The sequence below is a fragment of the Thunnus albacares genome, chromosome 4 (genome assembly GCF_914725855.1).
Source record: "Thunnus albacares chromosome 4, fThuAlb1.1, whole genome shotgun sequence".
NCBI lineage: Eukaryota > Metazoa > Chordata > Actinopteri > Scombriformes > Scombridae > Thunnus > Thunnus albacares.
The window spans coordinates 9,740,866-9,760,926 of NC_058109.1; the positions used below are offsets into that span (position 1 = coordinate 9,740,866).

The 20,061-nt window shown below is 42.4% G+C and overlaps 4 protein-coding genes across 7 annotated transcripts; 2 read left to right on the forward strand and 2 right to left on the reverse strand.

The window, feature by feature from the left end:
• The first annotated feature begins 207 nt into the window (after positions 1-207).
• Positions 208-2,709, forward strand: klhdc7a (kelch domain containing 7A). Its single transcript, XM_044350242.1, has 2 exons — positions 208-550; positions 689-2,709. Exons 1-2 carry the CDS (start codon positions 208-210, stop codon positions 2,500-2,502), a joined length of 2,157 nt encoding a protein of 718 aa, XP_044206177.1. The 3' UTR covers positions 2,503-2,709.
• Positions 2,710-3,520: 811 nt separating this feature from the next.
• cfap107 (cilia and flagella associated protein 107) lies at positions 3,521-6,428 on the reverse strand. Its single transcript, XM_044349942.1, has 4 exons — positions 6,182-6,428; positions 5,532-5,642; positions 4,996-5,170; positions 3,521-4,756 (listed from the first exon to the last, which is right to left on the reverse strand). The coding sequence occupies exons 1-4, from the start codon at positions 6,290-6,292 to the stop codon at positions 4,482-4,484; spliced, it is 672 nt and encodes a 223-aa protein (XP_044205877.1). The 5' UTR covers positions 6,293-6,428; the 3' UTR covers positions 3,521-4,481.
• Positions 6,429-6,726: 298 nt separating this feature from the next.
• aadacl4 (arylacetamide deacetylase-like 4) lies at positions 6,727-11,499 on the reverse strand. Of its 4 annotated transcripts, none has more exons than XM_044349818.1 (5): positions 10,153-11,341; positions 9,251-9,375; positions 8,582-8,807; positions 7,674-7,737; positions 6,727-7,573 (listed from the first exon to the last, which is right to left on the reverse strand). In XM_044349818.1, the coding sequence occupies exons 2-5, from the start codon at positions 9,332-9,334 to the stop codon at positions 6,790-6,792; spliced, it is 1,158 nt and encodes a 385-aa protein (XP_044205753.1). In that variant the 5' UTR covers positions 9,335-9,375; positions 10,153-11,341; the 3' UTR covers positions 6,727-6,789. The 4 variants fall into 4 exon arrangements, with proteins under 4 accessions (XP_044205753.1, XP_044205752.1, XP_044205751.1 ...); XM_044349817.1 differs by having other exon boundaries at positions 9,485-11,341; XM_044349816.1 differs by lacking the exons at positions 9,251-9,375; positions 10,153-11,341 and adding an exon at positions 11,348-11,499.
• A 71-nt stretch (positions 11,500-11,570) lies between these two features.
• dhrs3b (dehydrogenase/reductase (SDR family) member 3b) lies at positions 11,571-19,795 on the forward strand. The gene is made up of 6 exons (XM_044349819.1): positions 11,571-12,198; positions 16,799-16,942; positions 17,258-17,377; positions 17,832-18,070; positions 19,082-19,207; positions 19,309-19,795. Exons 1-6 carry the CDS (start codon positions 12,004-12,006, stop codon positions 19,391-19,393), a joined length of 909 nt encoding a protein of 302 aa, XP_044205754.1. The 5' UTR covers positions 11,571-12,003; the 3' UTR covers positions 19,394-19,795.
• Positions 19,796-20,061: the final 266 nt, after the last annotated feature.

The window sequence follows — 20,061 nt, forward strand, 5'->3', positions numbered from 1 at the left end:
TGACCAGCACCCCGCCTCTACAGAGCCAGGAATGCAAATAGTACCTCTAGAGGTATCATTTTACACTTGATCCTTTGGGCACAGAGGAGCAGTCATCAGATCACAGAAATGAAAACCAGACAGCGTGCTACGGTCAGCTGAGACCCATTGACAACAACATTCAATAGGATCAGTCAACCATTCGTCGCCACCATCACTGCTACCACTATGCCCATTGCAGAGCTTTTGGGAGTCCAGTTCGACATGCAGCTGCTGTTGAAACTGAGTCTATCTGTGGCTGCGGTGCTTCTGGTGTCGTGGGCCTACAGATTCTACAGCTCCAGGGATACGAAGAAAATTCAGCTCTGCAACAAAGACAACAAAGAGCCACAAAATGAAACCTGCCAAAACTGCAAGAGAACACTGCAATGTCAGAGCTCACCAAAACATGACACAGATGATGGAGACAAGGAACCCAGACCCTCAGACAAAGACTCAGCCACTGATGATCTGACAGCTGACAGCACTAAGGAAACGCCAGCGAAACCATGTCTACTCCAAGCTGAAAAGAGTAAGGATGCATTTAGCATGTCACATAGTGACCAACACATTAACATAAAAGGAGAGATACTTTCTCATCAGAAGCAGGCTGAGGTTGCCACCAGTAATATTTTATATGGATCTGCTTTGAACCTTCCTAATCCAACAGAGAGTGGGATGTCCAGTACTACAGGGCGGCGCTCCCCTTGCTTTCTGCAGAAGCTAGAGGGCAGTGTGGGTGTGGGCAGGGAGTTAAGGCAGGACTTGGAGCACCAGGGGGCCCACTCCACTTTCTTCTCCAAGGCAGAGATCAAAGTGGAGGATGCTAACGTGGTGCTGGAAGGAAAAGGAGACCAGATTGTGCGTGGAAAGATATATGATTACTATGTTGAGTCCTCCTCTCACTCTATTACAGACTCAAATACCGTGCTGGGTCAGTATAAGAGGAACTCAGAGTCACAGCCAGTGGAGTTTGGAATCCGTAGCAGCAGCAGCCTCATAGAAAAACCTTCCTCTCTTAGCCCCATTATTATGCGTGATTTGGTTTTACCACAAAGCACTGTTGAGGATCCCTCCTCACTAGGAAGCCTCAAGCTGACGCCCCCTGCAAGGCCTATACTCCTACGCAAGGAGAGCTATCTGTCTGCAGCAGAGCAGTCTGAGCTTTCCATGCCCTTTGTAACTTCAAGAGCTTCAACTCCAATGACTCACACTCTGGCCTCAACCAGCGATGAGTCCATCTCTGTTCACCCTATGACCTGTCCCTCTACAGGTAGCAAAGGCCTTAATGTGAGGAAGGGGTCTGATCTAGAGACTGCAGCAGGAATCCCATTTTTACACTTTTCAGCGAAAACTCTTGATGGCACAGATTTGGCAAGCTGTAAGAGTAAGCTTGATTTGGGGAACTGTTTGGAGGTGCTGTGCCTGGCCAAACAACAGGGCCAGACCTCTGTGCAGCAAGCAGCCCTTGGAGTCATGTCAGACAACTACCTCCAGGTGCTCAGGGACCCCAACCTTTATGGGCGACTAATGGCTGGTGAGCGGGAACAAATCCAAAAGCAAAGAATGAGAGGGAGAAGGTTTGTCATGGTGGCAGATATGGACCCTCAAGACTGGGCGAGGAACACAGGAACAGAGACAGTAGGGAGGAGGAAGTCCAGTGCAGTGTACTATTATGATGACTGCAAAGACGCCTGGCATACACTTTGCTTGATCCCTCAGGAGGTCATCTCTAAAGCCTGTGCCATGTGCACAATGGATAACTACTTATTTGTGGCAGTGGGCTGCCAAGGCACAGACAGAGAAATGACACCCTCAAAGCGAGTGTTTTGCTTCAATCCTTTGACATCCATTTGGAAGGAGATCAGTCCTATGAATGAAGCCAGGCCCCGCTGCAAACTGGCAGCATTGGAGGGCTACATCTACGCCATCGGAGGGGAGTGCCTCTCCACAGTGGAGCGCTATGACCCGCGATTGGACAGATGGACATTTGTGGCTCCACTGCCTAATGATACATTTGCTGTGGCACATCATGTCACAGTGTGCAACGGAGAGCTTTTTGTTTCTGGGGGAACTCTTAGATATATGCTACTGCGCTACAGCCCCAAAACCAACACCTGGAGGCCAAGTCTGTTAGTAGGCAGCAAAGACAGAACTGCTGATATGATGGCTGTGGGGCGATTTCTGTATCGGTTTGAGGTTAACCCACTGCTGGGTATCAGTGTGTACCGCTATCATACAGTGGCTCGACTGTGGTATGAGTGCAGCTCCAAACGGCTCCTCCACTGCCCTGCCTTCCAGTGTGTTACGATGGATGACACAATCTATTGTGTCAGCCGCCAGTTCACCATGAGGTTTGAGGCTGATGAGATCTCTCCTGCATTCAGAGATGAGGATTTGAGTGTCCTCTCTGCAGCGAAGGGCATACTTTTCCCCTTTGTCCTTTCACTTCCTGATAAGAAGCTTCGCCAGACCAGTGTGTAACGAGGATTCAGTTTTCCATTGATGATAAGATTAGGTGGTGATGGAGTATCCCTACAGAACCATACTTTACATTAAGTTTCTTGTTGACTGAATGTGTATTGCTTGGTACAGGTTTATGCTTAACCCAGCCCAACCCCAAATGTTATTGCAAAATTGTAACCACAATGCTGTTATTTATTTGAGGGGTTATTAAGATTACCTTTCTGCAAAGCCACAAAGCTTCTGTTTCTTACCATTACTATTTTTTTCTCTTAGACAGGGTAAGAAATGTGTGTTTCTTATGTCTTAGTCCCTGGCAATAGATGTAAAGTATTAGAGTCCTAATGGCAGTCAAACTACTGTTTGCTTAGATTTACGCAGCATGTGCTGCCATGTAAATTGTTTGCTTCCCTGATTTGCCACTCCTTCCTGCTATTAAGTTAGTTTTATATCATTCCAGATGTTTAACCTCTGTAGCCGTAAAGATAATTCATAAATAAGTCTTAGAGTAAATGAGTTCTTTCGAGTCTAACACATTACAGAGATTGGGCAATATAGTGACAATCTATCACTGTGCTCCACTGTGTAGGGCACAGATATAATTTACACAGTGGCCTGGATACAATGCAATTATCTACAGTTGCTCTTTAAATATGACAAGATGTAAATGGCTGTGTCATACAATATAAATAGGTGAGCTTCTAAAAGCATTTGTCACTACTTCTGACACTCTTCCAAGTCTCAGACTTTTTATAATTTTAGTCATTCTCCTTTGATGGCCAGAAATAAGTGAATTTCTTTTAATCTTGACTGAGCAGTCTTTGTTCATTGTACCAACTAAATATCTTTGTTTTGTATTGTTTTGTAACATCAAAGAAATATATGAATTTGTCATTCATTGCATATTAATCCACATTTAGTGAATAATGGTATTAAAGTCAAATGTCTGTTCCAGTATTTGTGTGACTGATAACCAGCGATAGAATGACACAGGAACAATCTTAACACTTGTGGTTTATTCTTAATTGTTGAGCAATTACGTTAACAATGGAAATATGCATAAGAATTATACAAATATTAAATCGGTCATTGTTGGCTCATTTAAAATCAAGTCTCTCACTGTACAGACTGGCTCCAAAGACACATTGACAGGTTTCAGAGAGTGATATGCTGCTATAGCACCATCATGTGGTTCACAAAGCAAATACAACAATGTTTTGGGTTAGACATGTTGAGTGCTAGACTTCCCACAACACAGAGGCATCATGTGACATGTAGGCATCAGCAGCACAGTCAAGTGACTAACTAGCTAACAGTAGGTGAAACAGAGGGCTTCAACTGAACTGAAAGGCAGCAGGCAGGCAGGAAAAAGGGAGGCAGACGCAGATGGTTGACCATCAAACATAAGCATCTTTGATTCTTCCTAATTAAACACTTTGATTCCCTGTAATTAAACACCTAATGGAATGGGAGTTAGACACATCCCTTCAGATGTTGCTTTGGATGACTCATGGCTTCTGGTTTGCCTCAATACTCAGGTCAGTTCTGGCATCAACACTTGTTTTATTATTTTTTTTCTCTTTCTTTTCTCTTTTTCCACATAGTATCAAGGGTAATACTAACAGCCCATTCTGAGTTTCAGATATTAATTGTGCAGGTAGAGAAAGAATTTGCATTTAATTATCCTCTGGAAGGGTGGACATAAATTATGTCCCCCTCCTTTCTCCTCCTAGTGCACAGACACACACACACATATTCATATATATATATAAAACTGAAACTACTCACCACACAACACACAGTAAAGCTACTGTAGTCCTCACAGAGACATTATGAGAATCATGTTTCATTTTTTAAATTCCTTTTGATTTCCCAAATGGTCTGCTCTGTTAATTTTTTTCATGCAGCCAAAAAAATAAAAAAAAGAGGAACCACAAAGCAGCACCACCTTGAGCAGAGTTTCTAAATTAACAAGCAGCATGTGAGGCATAGTGTTGTCTCTATGTCTGTTCTGATAGTGGAAGTAGACTGAAACAATGATCTGGGACTTGTAGCAGCGAGTGCCGTCTCAGATCCAGGTCTTTGTTGTTGTGATTGGCTGTGTGAAGGTGGCTGGAGAGTATGCGTGAAGTCCTGGCAAAGCGGCTCTGGCAGAAGGCACTAAGTGGGTGCCTCTGGTATGCTGACCTGTACACAGTCAGTGATGGGAGGTGTGACTGCTCCTTTTCCAAACGGTGCTTTGTGGACTGCAGTGGGCCAAAGTTGGTTGGAAGGGCTGTAAAGGAACACAGAGGAAAGAAAGTTAACTGCCATGTTACTGCAGCCATTAATTACACTGGTGACTGATTTGGAACAATAAAAGGCATTTGGGGCTATCCAGATTTCATTGTTCATGAGCACAACTGCTGATGATACACTCATAGCACCGGTGCCTGAATGGTTTAATATATCATTTCTATGTATATCGTGTACTTTTAAGCAGTGGTGGCGTGGCAGTTTAAACTATGGTCTTACCAGAAATTGGATGGTCAGACCTCTCAGGCTGCCATGTCAAGCTGTCTCGATGCCAGGGTCGCTGAGTGGGCAAAGCATTGATGTGCTTACGCCCATAGCTCTCTTCATACTGTGTGACCAAGTAATGAGAGGATGGTGGGCCATGGTGGGCAAAGAGCAGCTTGGATGGAAGTCCCTGGAAGACAATAGTAGTCACGACATAGTTAGCCTGTATCCAGTGGCCTTTACGGGATTATGATATAGAGGGCATGACCTATTCTTTTACAATAATCTTCAAGAGGCTCAATATGTGACAGCAGCAAATTGCTCTAACTAGCTTTTAAGTGCCCAGTAGGACTGATGATTTTACACATTTCTCATGACTGCTGAGTCCGACCAGAAACTTGCTTTCATAAAGAGTTTTATCATAGGCCTTTATCTTAGCCATCAATATTATGCAGAAGTGGCCACAATTTAGAGAAGAAAGCCCTGACTTGCAGGGTTGTGACAGGCATTCAATTGGTGCTAATGCCATGAATGAGTAGTTAAAGGCTGACCTCAGCTCTCAGCAGGGCAGATCTTCTCTCAAAGTCGTCTGGCTTGAAGTCCCAGTGGGGCCGGTAGTCTACACGATTGGTGCTGTTGGCTGTCTTTGGCTCTCGAGTGAACTGTGTTGGACAGAATAAACAGACATCGCAAAGAGGAGTGAGGAGGGGGGATATATAGGGACTTGAGCAATGAGCCCGGCGCAAGGATCAGCAAAGCTCACACTTCACTATCGATCTGCACTGTTCTACAGTATTTCTTAAGTCGTTTCTCCCCTCAGATCCTGAACCAGCAGCCCGTGACCGAACCTCACGTCAATGCAATTAGTCTCCAGCTCTAGCCTCTCCCACCAGGAGGCTGTGCTGATGTAGCTGAACTGAGGCTGCCTAATCACTTTGCTATAGATTTGACTACCAACTGAGGTGCTACAAAACCGTTGGCAGGCTGCCACTGGTATGGCATTATGTTTTGGATCTGCAGCAGAAAAAAAAGCACTGATAGTCTGTGTTCCCACATCCAATTGAAGTAGTAGGTTTAAACCAAAACATCTTAGCACTGTGAGATAGTGTGCCCTGCATTCAGGCTGAGCCCTGAGCCACTGCCCTCTGATAACCTTTGGCAAATGTTAAAACTATTTGGAATAAGCAGACAAAATGCTTACCTGAAGTCTTTCTTCTGCCCAGTTTCCTAACAGCACTTTGTTTGCATACTTCTGTTCTATTTTCCATCCAGTTTGGGCCCACTTATCCTGTAACGTCCGTTTTTGGTTCATGCTTTACCTGGTGTCAGACACACCGGATGAAACTGAAGCCCTATTAAAACATGGTTAGCTAGTCAAACAAATAGCATGTAGGTGCATTCACCTGGCCTCATAATGGGATAGGCAGTGGAGGGGAAATAGAAGAGCTCTGTTGTTATGGATACAGCAAACACTGAAAGGGAAGGCAAGCAGAATATCCTGAAAGATCCTGGGAGATGTCTTACATCTGTGTTAAAAGAAATACATTCCTTAAGGCTGGGGCATGACATTTACTTTTCAACAGTATAGTGTATATTGTTAAAATGGTGCCAGAAATGGTTTCCAGAAATTGTGTCCTCAGGCTACTTTCCATTTTTTGGAATAAAACAGATTTTGTTTATTGATTTGTGTGGGGTTTTGTCTTCTGTGAACAATACACTTTTAATGAAGAAGAACACTCTGCCACACTGGAGGCAAGTTTTGTTTATTATAATGTAAAACAAGATGGAAAGTAAAGTACAGTGCTATGTTTATAGTGTCTTTACATAATTAACAACACTATCCACAACCTGCCCTGCTGCAGGAAAGGCGAGCCAGCCCTTGTTAAAAAAGTTAATCATGCCGTGAAAACCATCCATCACATGTTGCCAGGTGACATCTTTTTCCAAATCCAGCAGCCGTTTCTTGTAAAGAATCCCATCATCCCTCAGGACATCATATTCACAGGTTAGGATGAAGGTGGGCGGGGTTTTTTGAATGACAGCATCATCTGCCAGTAAAGGTGAGACCTCAGGTTCCAAACCAGCTTTGATCGTGTGATAGACCTCCCCATCATAGTCTGGGGTTGGGTGCTCACAGAAGCCCCGTGCGAGGCACTCAGGAGGTAGGTTGGATGGGGAGAGCCACTCCCTGTATTGTGGCCTGAGCTCAGTCGGGACATGGTTCCCTTCTAGCACGTCTTGGCACACAGACATGTCCCCATTGATGTACTGCAGGAAGTAGAACGCCATCCGGCCACGAAACAATATGGGCACAGTATGATTTTGCTGGTATGAGGGCAGGTTGAAATCTGCCATCTGCAGGGCTGGGTAGATGAGGACCTGAGCACAGGGGAATGGCAGATGTCTGTCCTCTTTCCTCGCCAGCCTTTGGCACAGTGCTGTTGCCATGTTAGCCCCTGTGCTGTCCCCTCCGACTGCCACTCTGTGAGGGTCTACGCTGAACTCTGCCTCAGCCACAGACAGGAAGTGACACATTGCTGTCTCACAATCATCCAGCTGGGCAGGGTATCTGTGCTCAGGGGCTAATCGGTACCTAAGAGGGATGAGAGGGAAGACAGAGGGACAATATGTTGTATTCTGGCTATTTAGTAGACATAACAGGTTTTGTGATTTGTGAAAAAAAGGTTAAGTACCCAACAGAAACCACAGTTGTGTCAGACTCCATGGCGATGTGCCGGCAGACTTCATCAACAGAATCTGGTCAGATTTAGCAAGACATCACAATAAAGAGTTTAATAGAAAGCAATTAAGTTATGCAGACAGATTTTTTTCGTCTATAATATTTATCGCTTTTTCTGTATTCAGACAGCATATCGTCTAGAGAATAAATTAGATTCAGTAAACATTATCTCTTATTCAGAGATGGAAATTATACTACATTAAGGTACAATTGTGTAGTTTACATGAGTATTTCTGTGTTATGAGACTTTCTACTTCTACTCCATTATTTCAGAGGAGACCATTGTACTTTTTATTTCGCTGCATGGCTCGAGTTGCCTTTATTTAGTAGTAACTTTGCACTTACGGGCTTTAAATTTAAAAAAATATATATATATGATATTCTTACAAATATGATTCATTGTTTTAGATAAGAGTCCTTTAACTGTATAAAAAGTGAATAGCACCACATGGATGGGAAACACATTAAAAATATTGTATACACATTGATGCTTAGTCTCGATCCAAATGTGAAGCACAGGATAGACCTGCCCAAAACCAAAATTCAAAACATGGGATTAGAATGGGATTAAGGATCTAAATTACAGTGACACCATTAAATCTTAAATCATTCATGTTGCCTGATTCCATTAAAAGGTTTGTTTACATGTTACATTTTGAAATTTAGCTGGAAAACAGGCCTACGTGTTCAGTTATGATCAGGTGACAAACACAGATGTGTTCACATACTTAAATTATGGTTTTCTATCAATAAATCAAAATAGCTGTGACTATATATATCTATATATATACACCTTTTTACACTCTGAGGTTTCTACTTTTACTAATTTTTTTTTTTTTTAATTATCTTAACTTTTTATACCTATGCTGCCTGACACCCATCCTCCTCCATGGAAATACACAAGACCTCTTCTCAAGCCATCACAGACAGTGGTGGGTTCATAGACTCGCACTGACACCTCAGAAAACTTCAGATCCTTCACTCGCAGGCCTGGGGGAACTGGATTTAAGCGAGTCAGAAAACAGGCCACAAACCATCGGATAAAGCTGACCTGGTGACAAATACCAAGACGGTGTAGGATTCGGCCCTGTTAAGAGAAAAATCTCAGATTTACCAAAAAGGGAAGCAATGTTAAAAACAAAAATGTGCTCTTGATGGTCAAAGTCAAAGTGAAAGTTATTCTCCCTAAGAAACTGTATTTACTATGACAACATCAAAGCAGGGCAATACTCGACCTTGTCTTTGTTTGCACTTTTGTTACACTTGATTTCTTATCTAAAATTTCTCTGATCTAAGCTTTATCAGTTGCTAGAGGACAAAGAAAGGACAGCCATCTTTGACAAAGGACTAAAGGAAAAGAGGGGACTTTTTTTTTTTATCTTGCAGAAGCAGAGCCATTTTCCTTTACACTGAGGAATAAGTTAATTTAATAATAAAATGTAATTATGACAGATATAATAAAGCAATTGTAATTGCAGGAAACATAAAATAATAAGCACCAACAATTCCATTGAAACTGTAGATACTCACCACAATTGCTATGCCAACAAACAAGCCATGAACCATGTGCAGTTTCCCACTATTTGCAACCCCACGAGGAATGTCTGAATTCATCAGCTCAGAGTACACAAGTCCAATTACCAGAAGGAGGAAGGCTGCAACAAGAGCAGCGAAGCCAATTATTAAAATTGCTGTGCCGAGGTCCATGGTGTTGCTAGTCTGCCCTGCTGAAGGTAAGTCATTAGGAGTAAATGTTTTATCTACCTGCTTTCAGCCACCTTCCACCCCTCCCACATCCGCATGCTATGCATTCTGACCTTGGTTTCACTTAATGACATGTTTGGCTGCCTGTTGCCTAGGAAAAAATAATTATATTCCTCAACATATTTATAGCTGTGTTGTCAAAGTAATTACATGTTTCTCAAAGAAACTTTGGTTGTTTCTCCGTGGAATATTTTCATGGTAATAGAGTAGTCTTTTTAATTACTCATATATTTCCATAGTACCCATTCAGTTGCCTGCCAATCTCTAGCAATATTTTTGCAGATATCTGATGGATGTTCTTTTCTTGTTTCCTTATATGTCCCTGGTGCTGAGGGAAACTGTTGCTTACAGCTGCACTCGACAGAGAGTGGCATTTTCATTGTCTGGTGTCTGAGGGAAGAAAATGTTCAGAGATGCTCCCAGTGAAGGCTGACTGAAAACTCCCTTATCTGAACTTTCTCTACTGATCTGTAGATGGCAGTGATAGCATGAGTATAAATAAACAGTGCCCTCTAAAACATACATTTACATTCTTGCAGTATATGTGCAGGCTGAACCCATTTGCCACACACGTTAATGTATATCTTCAGACCTTTGTCTTGTTTTTGCAAATCTACTGGCTCGTATTTAATTCCACCTCAGCTGAGAGTACTTTGGTATACTGTTACCTTCCAATGCAGCTTGACTGTGGGTTCACATTTTGTAAATCTCAGAAATTTCCAAGATGAAGACAGCATCTGGAGTCTTGTTATCTTGGAGTTTTTAGCAACCCCAAGAGCCTCTCTGACTTCCCTAAGTAGCTGAGCCCAGCACAAAGCAACCATTGTGAGACTGCTCTTTAAACCCATCCCAGTTGCTGAAAAAGCCCTGCATTCAGCGATACCCAGTAAAAAATCACAGTGCCAGGGCCAAAAATCACAGACTGGAATTTTGTCTGAGGCCCATGAATTCATAAGATTTGTTTAGGAGGTATTCATGCATTTTTCTGTTTGTCACCCTGCCAAGCTTCTGAGACTGGGCTGACCTATTTCCCAAATTGCACTGTCACACACAGAAAGATATAGCTTGCTTCAAAAAATACTGTTACCACAACAAATTGGGTTCAAACAACTGATGTGGCTTTGCACAGGAGACCGCTAGGAACATAGGGGCACACTGAAATTTGTGTACCATCAAATCAGCAAAAAACATGTTTACTCAGGGAGACTCCTACCACGCTTATTAAACTGAAGACAATATTCGCTGTAATTTATTATATAAGCTTCTGACACAGTGGCACACAACATGTATTTTGAGGCTATGAATTTGACTGCATGTTTATCAAAATCAAAATAGCAAGACTGAGGACAGCTGAGATTCAGTGAACTATATAGGACACATCAGTAGACGTATGTTTCATCATGAGGTTTGAATGAAGATTGGCCAGTGGAAAGGTGACCACTTTAAATCTGACTTTGGTCAGTTTTTGTATATTTTGAAAAAGATTTTGCATATCTGTCTGTCCATCTAACTATTATACTTTGTTCACTTATTTTTGGGGGGTACTATTATGGTTACAATTGACAGGTTTCTCAATTGTTTGTGTGTTTAGTGCTTTTTTGACTTTTTGATTGTTTGCTTATTTGTTTTCCTCACTTAATTAATTAGGAGACTGGGGTTAGGATTTGTTGACCGGTCATTTTTATGAAGCCCTTCACTAATTAACCCATCTGATACCCTTACATGTCAGTATTTTGGTAGTTCATTTTGCATTTGTCAGTGAAGCCTGTTTACATTGATTTTCTGTACGTTATGTAACGAGGTTAAGTCTGAATCAATGAATACAACGAAATTAAACTATCCCAGACGAGATTGGGCACCCACCTGGGACGCAGTGGGGCGACCACTGCGGGGCCCCGGACCACAGATTGAGAACCACCGCTGTAGACACATGAAGGGGGTGGGGAAGAGGCAAGTACGCAACCACTCAGGGTAGACGGGCACTGGAGCAAAATATTCATCCCCACTTAACATGTCAATCAGGATTAATGCCCTTATAAACCTCCCCTTAGGTTCATCCAGGTCCTTTCACTAGTGTAGCCCATCGAAGCCAGGGCAGAGGCGGTAATATATAAGGCAGGACAGGACAGGAACACAACACCAAAAGCCCAGCGGTTTCAGTAGCGCACACCACGGAGCGTCGCCTGGACTTGTGTTTCACATTTCTGCGTCTCTAGCAGTGGTTGACATGCGTAATGACTGATCACTCACACATTTCGACTGCCTGATGCATGTCGACTAACATGTCAGAGCTCCTTGAAGTAACACAGTTCGGCATTTTCAATATTTTTTCGCCGGTGGATTACTCATGCAACGCTTTCTGAAGCTGCAGATGAGATTGTTTGCATGCGGATAAATTCGCAGGAGCTCATAAGTCGCTGTTTCTGCACTGTGCTCACTTGTTGGAGGATATCAGTAGTGCACGCAAACTTGCAGCGTAAACATTATACTTATCTGCTGCCCGCGAGCACTTTCCCGAGATGGATTTGAAGAGCGCGTGTCGTATGTTTCTTTTCCCGGTTCAAATGCTCTACTATATAGTCAGAGCAAGTTTGTTTTCGCTGTTACCAAGCAGAAGGAAGGACCTGACCAAGGAGGTGGTATTGATCACCGGTGGGGGACGAGGCATCGGTCGTCACCTGGCTAAAGAGTTTGCCAAGCAGGGGGCCAAAAAGGTAATTTCAGTTTCAACTTGTTGCACCCACATTTTGTCTTCCGCTCCTTCCAAAGCATCAAATTTCACAACAGTTATTTTGCGAGGAATCTGTTTTGACAGTCCATGCTTCTGCAGATATTTGTGTCAAAACCAGCATTAGTAGTGGCAGCCTGAATCCCTCACATACCTTCCTTCTACCTCAGGTAGCCTGGTCAGGTTGTAAACGCTGCCCCAAGTGTATTGTTGTTTCACTGTTACATGAAAGTAGGGATCATGACCTCTGTAGTCTAGTTGGTCCAGTGAGACTAGAGACACTGCCCTCAATTTTGGTTCAAGTATTACACAACAGCTTGGGTCAACCAGAGGGCAGGTCTGGGCAGCCTTTATGGCTGATTGATGTGATTAAGTGCAGTACTGGGCTGACATTCATTCTGCTAAGGTCTAGGGGGGCTATAGTATGACTGACATGTCTAGAAAGTGTATTATCCACACATTTAGGCAATGACTCTGTGTGCCAGTATGTGTGTGGGTGTGTGTATTTTGGAGTGGGGGAGAAATGTGCACAAAGCCACACTGAAACTGCTTCAAAGCCATTCAACCCTGCTATTACCCTATCATAGTTTCTCACAATTTTTTTGAGAAGTCTTTGCACTGTTGTAAATTCTGCCAACATATCACAACACAACAGAGGCTCCGTAATGCTTTTAATAAAAGCCAGATTAGGTTTTGTTTTCAAGCATAGCATGAGGGCATGAGATGCCTTTTTATGGAGTGTATGAAAACCAAAGTGAACCCAGCAAAGAGGGATAGAGATCAACAGATTACATTAACTGAGATTTTTCTGTTGCAAAAGTGGCAATTCTAACCCATTACAGCAACCGCAGTACAGTGTGATCAGATGACAGACTTTAATGAGGTAATAGGTTAAAAAAGGTCAGAAATATGATGAAAAGTATTTTTATTACTAGACTGAGGCTATGATTCATCATCATGTTACCCAGCTGGAAGTTGAGTTGAATTAACATGATGCTAACCAGTCTTTGATTAGACTGATAAATTTTAAAAGTAAGGGATCAAATCCAAACATAATTTTATTAATACACTGAGTTGGTCTAATCCATTGGATGTCATGTTTGTATACCCTTAAGTTGGAAATCAGTATTCACGTTGGAAATCAGTTTAAAAATAAATCCTCCAGTCCTGCCTCTTTTCAGAGAATCACCCCTCCCATCCAAACCGTACACCGTCCCCCCACCACCCCCACCCCCACCCTCACCATCCTTCACCCCCTAACAAGGAGCCGTCACTTGGGCCTGAAATGCTCTAGTGGCCATAGACAGTTCCTCATCACTGCAGCTCAGGCTAACCTCTGTTCCCATCATCATTTCCAGCTACAGTTTGTCTACCAATCCAGTGGGTGAACATTACACAGCTGAGTGCCTGATGAGCCGCTGGTGTCCCTTTAGCAGTAATGTGTTAATACAGAGCAGCTCTATTTTTGATCACCTCAGATGGGATTCATCATTACACTTGGACGAAAATGGTGGTAATTTCCCTGCGAGAAAGCACTGAGCGGCCCAGCTGAAAGCTGCGGGTTGTAATTATCTGTACATGTGTGACATGGGCTCCACTTCTCGGATGCTCTCTTAAGGCACAATTTTAGCAGCTTGAAAACATTGCTAAAAGCTCAATGAAACACTAACTGCCTCCCCCTGTCTTCGAATGCCATCTCCTTGGGGAAAGAGCAAGAAAAAAACCAGTGGGTTTTAAAAGCTTTACTTTGCAGCTGCACAACAAAGGATGTCACCATGCTTTTCAGCACCCCATTGTTGGGTATTATCAAGGTGTGAAGGCTTTGAAAACAACACCTGTGGCAATGTGTATGACAATTACTCCCTGCCTAAAGAGATGCTAAAAGGAAATAGGACAGTAATTATGAATAGGGCTAACCTCTATGAACTTGCGCTCACCCCAGTTTGAGCCCCTTTGTGATTGGCAGCCGGAATTTCCTTTTCCTTCTGTTTGGGCTTTGGTGTTTTTACGGTGTGAGGAAGACTAACTACAGCGTTGATGAAAGAATCCGGTGAGAAGGAGAGCTGGGGACTCATGAGGGGAGCCAGGTCTTCTTGTGTGCTGTTAGGGGGGAACTGTTGCAGAACAAAGCTCTGGAACAATAAACGGCATCCAAGTTCAGAGCACAGGGAGAGGGCTTTCAGAACAATCCCTGTAAATAGCGACAACTTTAAACAGCATATTTCTTCAAAGCCTCTTTCCAAGTTTTGTTCAGTACCACAACAACAACTCTAGAAAAAAAAAAGTGTTTGCAGAAACAGAATTTTGTGTGGTTACCATTACACAAAGAGATCACCACAATGAAGATGAACCAAACCGAGGTACTGACAACAGGTTTGTGTGGGTGTGCGTGGGTGTGTGTTGTGCTGGAGGCGGGAAGCACACCGCTCCCAGCTGGGTATTGCCCTGCAACTGACCTTGCTGTCTCCGCAGTAATTAGACAGCGGCAGGCGACTGCCTCCTGAACTCCTGCTGCCCCCTCTGTGTGCCGCTTCTCTGCTGGTCCATACAATGGGTGTGAAAAGGAGGGTTCATACCCACCCATACATTCAGACCTGAGAGATAAAGTATCACTGTAATTCAGCCGGAGCTACAGTGGACACGGAGACATACACCTCAGCCAGCATTGAGTGGCATCTGCACTCTCTCTCTCTCTCTCTCTCTCTCTCTCTCTCTCTCTCTCAAGGTCTTGCTTCAAGCTCTGCAACATTAATTTGTTGATTAGAGAGCTTTTACTTGCATCATGTATTAATGTTAAGTCTTGTTAGGCATGCCTGGTTAGAACAAGCACTGGTTTATCACTGATTGCGAAGGGAGCTTGTGGAAGATCAATCAAAACTGTTTTCTTACTCGTTCTATCTAGATAGCAATTTGGCCAATGCTTGTTTGTTCTGAGGGTCCTGTGTGTTGTGATGGGTGATAAACCTAATGAATTAAATAACATTTTAACAGGAGCGCACAGTTTGAGTGCTGACTTTTAATGAGAGCTGTCGGCTTTGTTTGTAAGGCTCAAATCCTATTAAAAGCTTTCAGTTATTTATCAAGACCTGTCTGCCTTCACTGATTACTCAAATGGGCTTGCAAATGAAGCAAACAAAAAATCCAATCAAAAGCAACTCAAATAAGGGCTGTTGACAGAGGGAGCCAAAACCCTTCTTGCTCCGAAATAAAGGACCCTTACTGCTCCGAAATGGAGAACACATTCCAGACTGTAATCTTTGATGCCCTTACAGCTTTGCACTGTCAATATTTCTATGTTTGGTTTGCCTCTGCCACAATTACCATTGGACAGTTATGGATGCATTAACACCGCATTTAAAAGAAAACCAATACAGTGAGTTTTAAGGATCATGCCTGTCCAAATTAGCATACTGCAGTTGTCAGTATGTTGTGTTTGGACAAAGTCTGAGTACATTTTAATAGATTGACACAGTCTGAATCTGTCCTGTTACTGCAACATGACAGGTTGTGCAAAAGACAATGTGTGTCCATCTATAACAATGGAACCCGGCATGTGGCAAGGACTCGTGCTTATTTAATCCCCTACGTTTATTCACTGAAAGTACTGTTATTAAGAGTGTTAGCTATTGTAAAGTCCTAAAATTTACTACACCGCAGATTCAGTTTTACCATCCACAAGTAGAAAATATGACACATTATGCTACATGCTCACTTAGCCTATTTCCCTTTGTTCACTTCATCTTACATGTCTTTTATATTATGTTTTAATAATTTGATCTCTAAGACTAATAAATCAATTCAAATGCTGATCCTGCCAACTCACTATATGGATGTTTACACATAAACATTGGTATAAAACAATGGGAATGACAGGCTGATCCATGGGCTAACATTGGACAGACATGCTCTCTTTTGTGTGTGTATGTATACACACACAGTCTCCCTGTCCCTCAGATACACAAGATCACTTTCCAGAAGACTTTTTGCTCAAATATTAACCTTGGTCACGGGCGACCAGCCAAATCCCACACTGGCGTCCTCAGCACTTCACACACGCACTGTTTTCAGACTCCCTGACCAGAAATGACGGGGCTCATCTGCCCAACAGGCCGTGTAATCTCTTTGAGAATTTGTGTTTGAGAGATGAGGAGGGCTCACCCCCTGATTTCATTACCTTTCCCTGACCCCAAAGACTGACAGATCTAATTGCCCAATCACTAGTCCCCCACCTCCATCCAACCCCATGTTCCCTGCTCAAATGACCGGCCTTCATTTAGTCTCCGGGTGGATGAAGAGACAATTCATTCACACAGCAACCCCCAAGCCTTTAATCTTGCTCAAAAACTATTTGTTGGAGTGAAAATGGCCTCTCTGTTCTCTGAATGAAAAGAGCATTGCTGCTCAAAGATCTCTACAGTTCTACCAGGTCTCCATGCCAGAAAAATTGTGCAAAACATACATAATGTTGTGTTGATGACTGAGCAGTACACTTGAATTAGCATCTGATCTTCTCACAGTCTCAATAAACAATGTTTCTGTCTTTTGTTTCTAACCTTTTTAAAAATATTTTTGCTGTCATTTGCTAGGTGATCTTATGGGGCCGAACAGAAAAGTGTCTCAAAGAGACAGCTGAAGAGATCACTCTCTCAGGAACAGAGTGCCACTACTTTCTGTGTGATGTGGCCAATCGGGAAGAAGTTTACAAGCAAGCCAAGGTGGTTAGAGAAAAGGTAAACCAGCTTGATATCTATACACATTTGCTTTTGCACAGAGAGAAATGTCATTTGCACACAGTGAAACACATCATAAAAAACTTCCCTGTGATGCCTCTCTGTCTCCCCTGTATGTATATTGGCTCTGAGCTGCTCTGTTTCCCATCTGGTGTATAGATTACTCTTCAACTGAAATATCTGAATAAGAGCTGGGAATGTTGCTGACAGCTCTGCTGCAGCACAACTGTATCATCTCATGAAAGCAGACAGAAAATGCATATGATCTTTGGCAATGCTAACTTTTTTTTTTCTCATTATTCTTTTTCATCTCAGGTGGGAGATGTTACGATATTAGTGAACAACGCAGCTGTAGTCCACGGTAAAAGTCTGATGGACAGCGATGACGACGCCCTTCTGAAATCCCAACACATCAACACCATGGGACAGTTCTGGGTAAGACTTGCAGAAATTAAAGCAGAGGAAGTTTGCATGCAGATGTAGGGGAATTCCTCCTAGTAGATTATGCTTGTCATTTTCATAGTTTGATTATAGCATGGCAGTATATACAGTAGGCACCTCCAGACTTGTCAATCATGACTGCTATTATGGCAGGTTAAGTGGGGTATTTCCAAATTGCGTCTCAGTCCCTGAAACATCAGAGGGGTTTTGGAACTCATGGCATTTTTATTTTGAATAGAGATCAAAAGACTGTGTCATATGCAGACAGAAATGCAATTATCAACTAAATGGAAATGGAAATATGATCTGTGGTTACACTGTGGGCCTGTTTCTCCTTTCTGCTCCTCTTTTTGCTCTAATGAATATATTTCACCTTCTTTTTCCACCCCTCTCTCCACCTTGTCTTTATTATATCCTTCATTCTCTCTCGTTTCTTCTCTTGTCTCAGACTACAAAGGCCTTCCTGCCTCGGATGCTGGAGCTGCAGCACGGCCATGTAGTATGCATAAACTCCATCCTGTCCCAGTCTCCTATCCCTGGGGCGATAGACTACTGCACCTCCAAGGCCTCATCACTGGCCTTCATGGAGAGCCTGACGTTGGGCCTGCTGGACTGTCCCGGCGTTGGCTGCACAACAGTGCTTCCCTTCCACACCAATACAGAGATGTTTCAGGGCATGAGAGTCAGGTGAGAAGGCACCCAAAAGTGAGAAGCAAAAGTGTATCCTTCTCACTATTGTTTGCTTATAATCTGGGAATTTAAAGATGTTATGTTTAACAGTTTTTTATCCTTTTTAAATTTGCAGTGTATTTTACACGAAAAAAACAAAACCATCACTTAGAGGATTAGCTGCTTGTGTTGGCCTCGACACTTGATTTAACATTTTGTGCCATAAAGTCAGGTTTTAATGGAAGTCAAATCAAATCATCCTCTTCAGTAAAGCAAAAAGAGATGTGTTGAGTTAGTGTGGTCTAAATTGATTGTTAGAAGTATTTAAATCACAATATCACAAATAAATTATTCAATTTCAAACAATAATAAATGCAACACTGGATAAAAGTACCCCAAACAACAGAGGTACCCTTTGTTAATTTCTGTTGTTCAGCTTATTACAGTAGATTATAATGAAATACTGTGCAAGTGCTGGGAATCTTTTAAGTGGGAGTTTATCACTTTGCAGAACCCTCCTGGTTTTTGTAGATACTCCCCCTCAGTTTTGTAGCTACTAAGAATGTTCTTGGTCAACTCGCCCTAAAATAAAACACTAATCAAAAATAGTGGCACTATAATGACACAAAGAAATAAATTTTGCTTAGTCACTCGGTCATTGATTCATGCATTTGTTGTTAGTCTGTCTGTCCCCTAGTGGCCAGCTTTTAAATATGACACTAAACCTTGATGCTTTAAACCTTTGTAATAGGTGAACCGTGCAAGGTGCTTTGCATTTATGACCCAAATGTTCTTGTTCAGGTGGAAAAAGATATGTTATGTACAGTTTGATGCTCTATGCATGTCTAGCTTGCTAAAGTAAGCCATGTTGGCACTGTAATTTCAAATGTGTCTAAGTGCTGGTTATGAGCAGTGGTGTTTACACCTTGAAACAAATTAAAACCCAAAAACAGAAAATAGGCTCTAGCTCTTCCAGTTTTTCAGCATGGTCACCACTTCATCTCAACACTACTATCTTTTTTTTCATAGATTTCCTCAGCTCTTTCCACCTCTCAAACCTGAAGTAGTTGCCCAGAGGACTGTTGATGCAGTCAGAGCTGACAAGGCTTTTCTCTACCTGCCCTGGACCATGCATGCCCTTGTCATTCTTAAAAGGTAAAAAGTTCACATGAATCATTTGCTCCTTTTTTATCACCATAATTGATGCTAATAATCTATGCTTAACATTCCATTCCTGGTCTTTCTGCTCTTTCTAGCTTCATGCCACAAGTTGCACTTGAAGAAATCCACAAGTTTACTGGGAGTTATACCTGCATGAACACGTTCAAAGGGAGGACATGAACCTGGACAGAGGTTCAGAGCGAACTCAACAGCTCTGGGTTACAATTAAGGAAATATGGACCTTGCATCATCTGGAAGTGGAGGATGCCCCATGATAGTGTGAAGAGAAATACTTAGGGGACATTTGCAATGTGGTTGCTTCTACAGGTAGAATTATTGGTCCCATTTGTATGTGTGTGTGAGTGTGTGTGCCTGCACATGCATGTTTGTGTGTGCGTGTATCATATGGAGGACTGAGTACCATTCTCACTTTGAACAGAAGCCATGTATAGTTCTGTACCAGTAGTTATTCTGGGAGTTTTTTTGTGACACTTGTTTTAGTCTGTTTTTACGCTTCTTTTTTTATTCTCGTTTTAATGTGTCTTTGAATCAAAACAAGATAATAAAATGGAGTTTTAGAAACGCACTGTGTTTCTTTGTGCATGATGAAAATAGAAAAAGTGAACACTTGGGAGGTACACATTGTTTTGTGTCTGCGTTTTGACTCCCATGGCAGTAAGATAACACCTTTGATTTATTCCAGGCATGAGATCAGTGACTGTGACAGACGATGTTGTCAAAACATAAAACACGCTCGAGGTGGCATGTGTATTCTTGTTTGTTCTCTACTGTCAAAAAATGGTGCAGGGGGATGGTGTAATTCTCTATAAGCATAATGAACTCAAAAC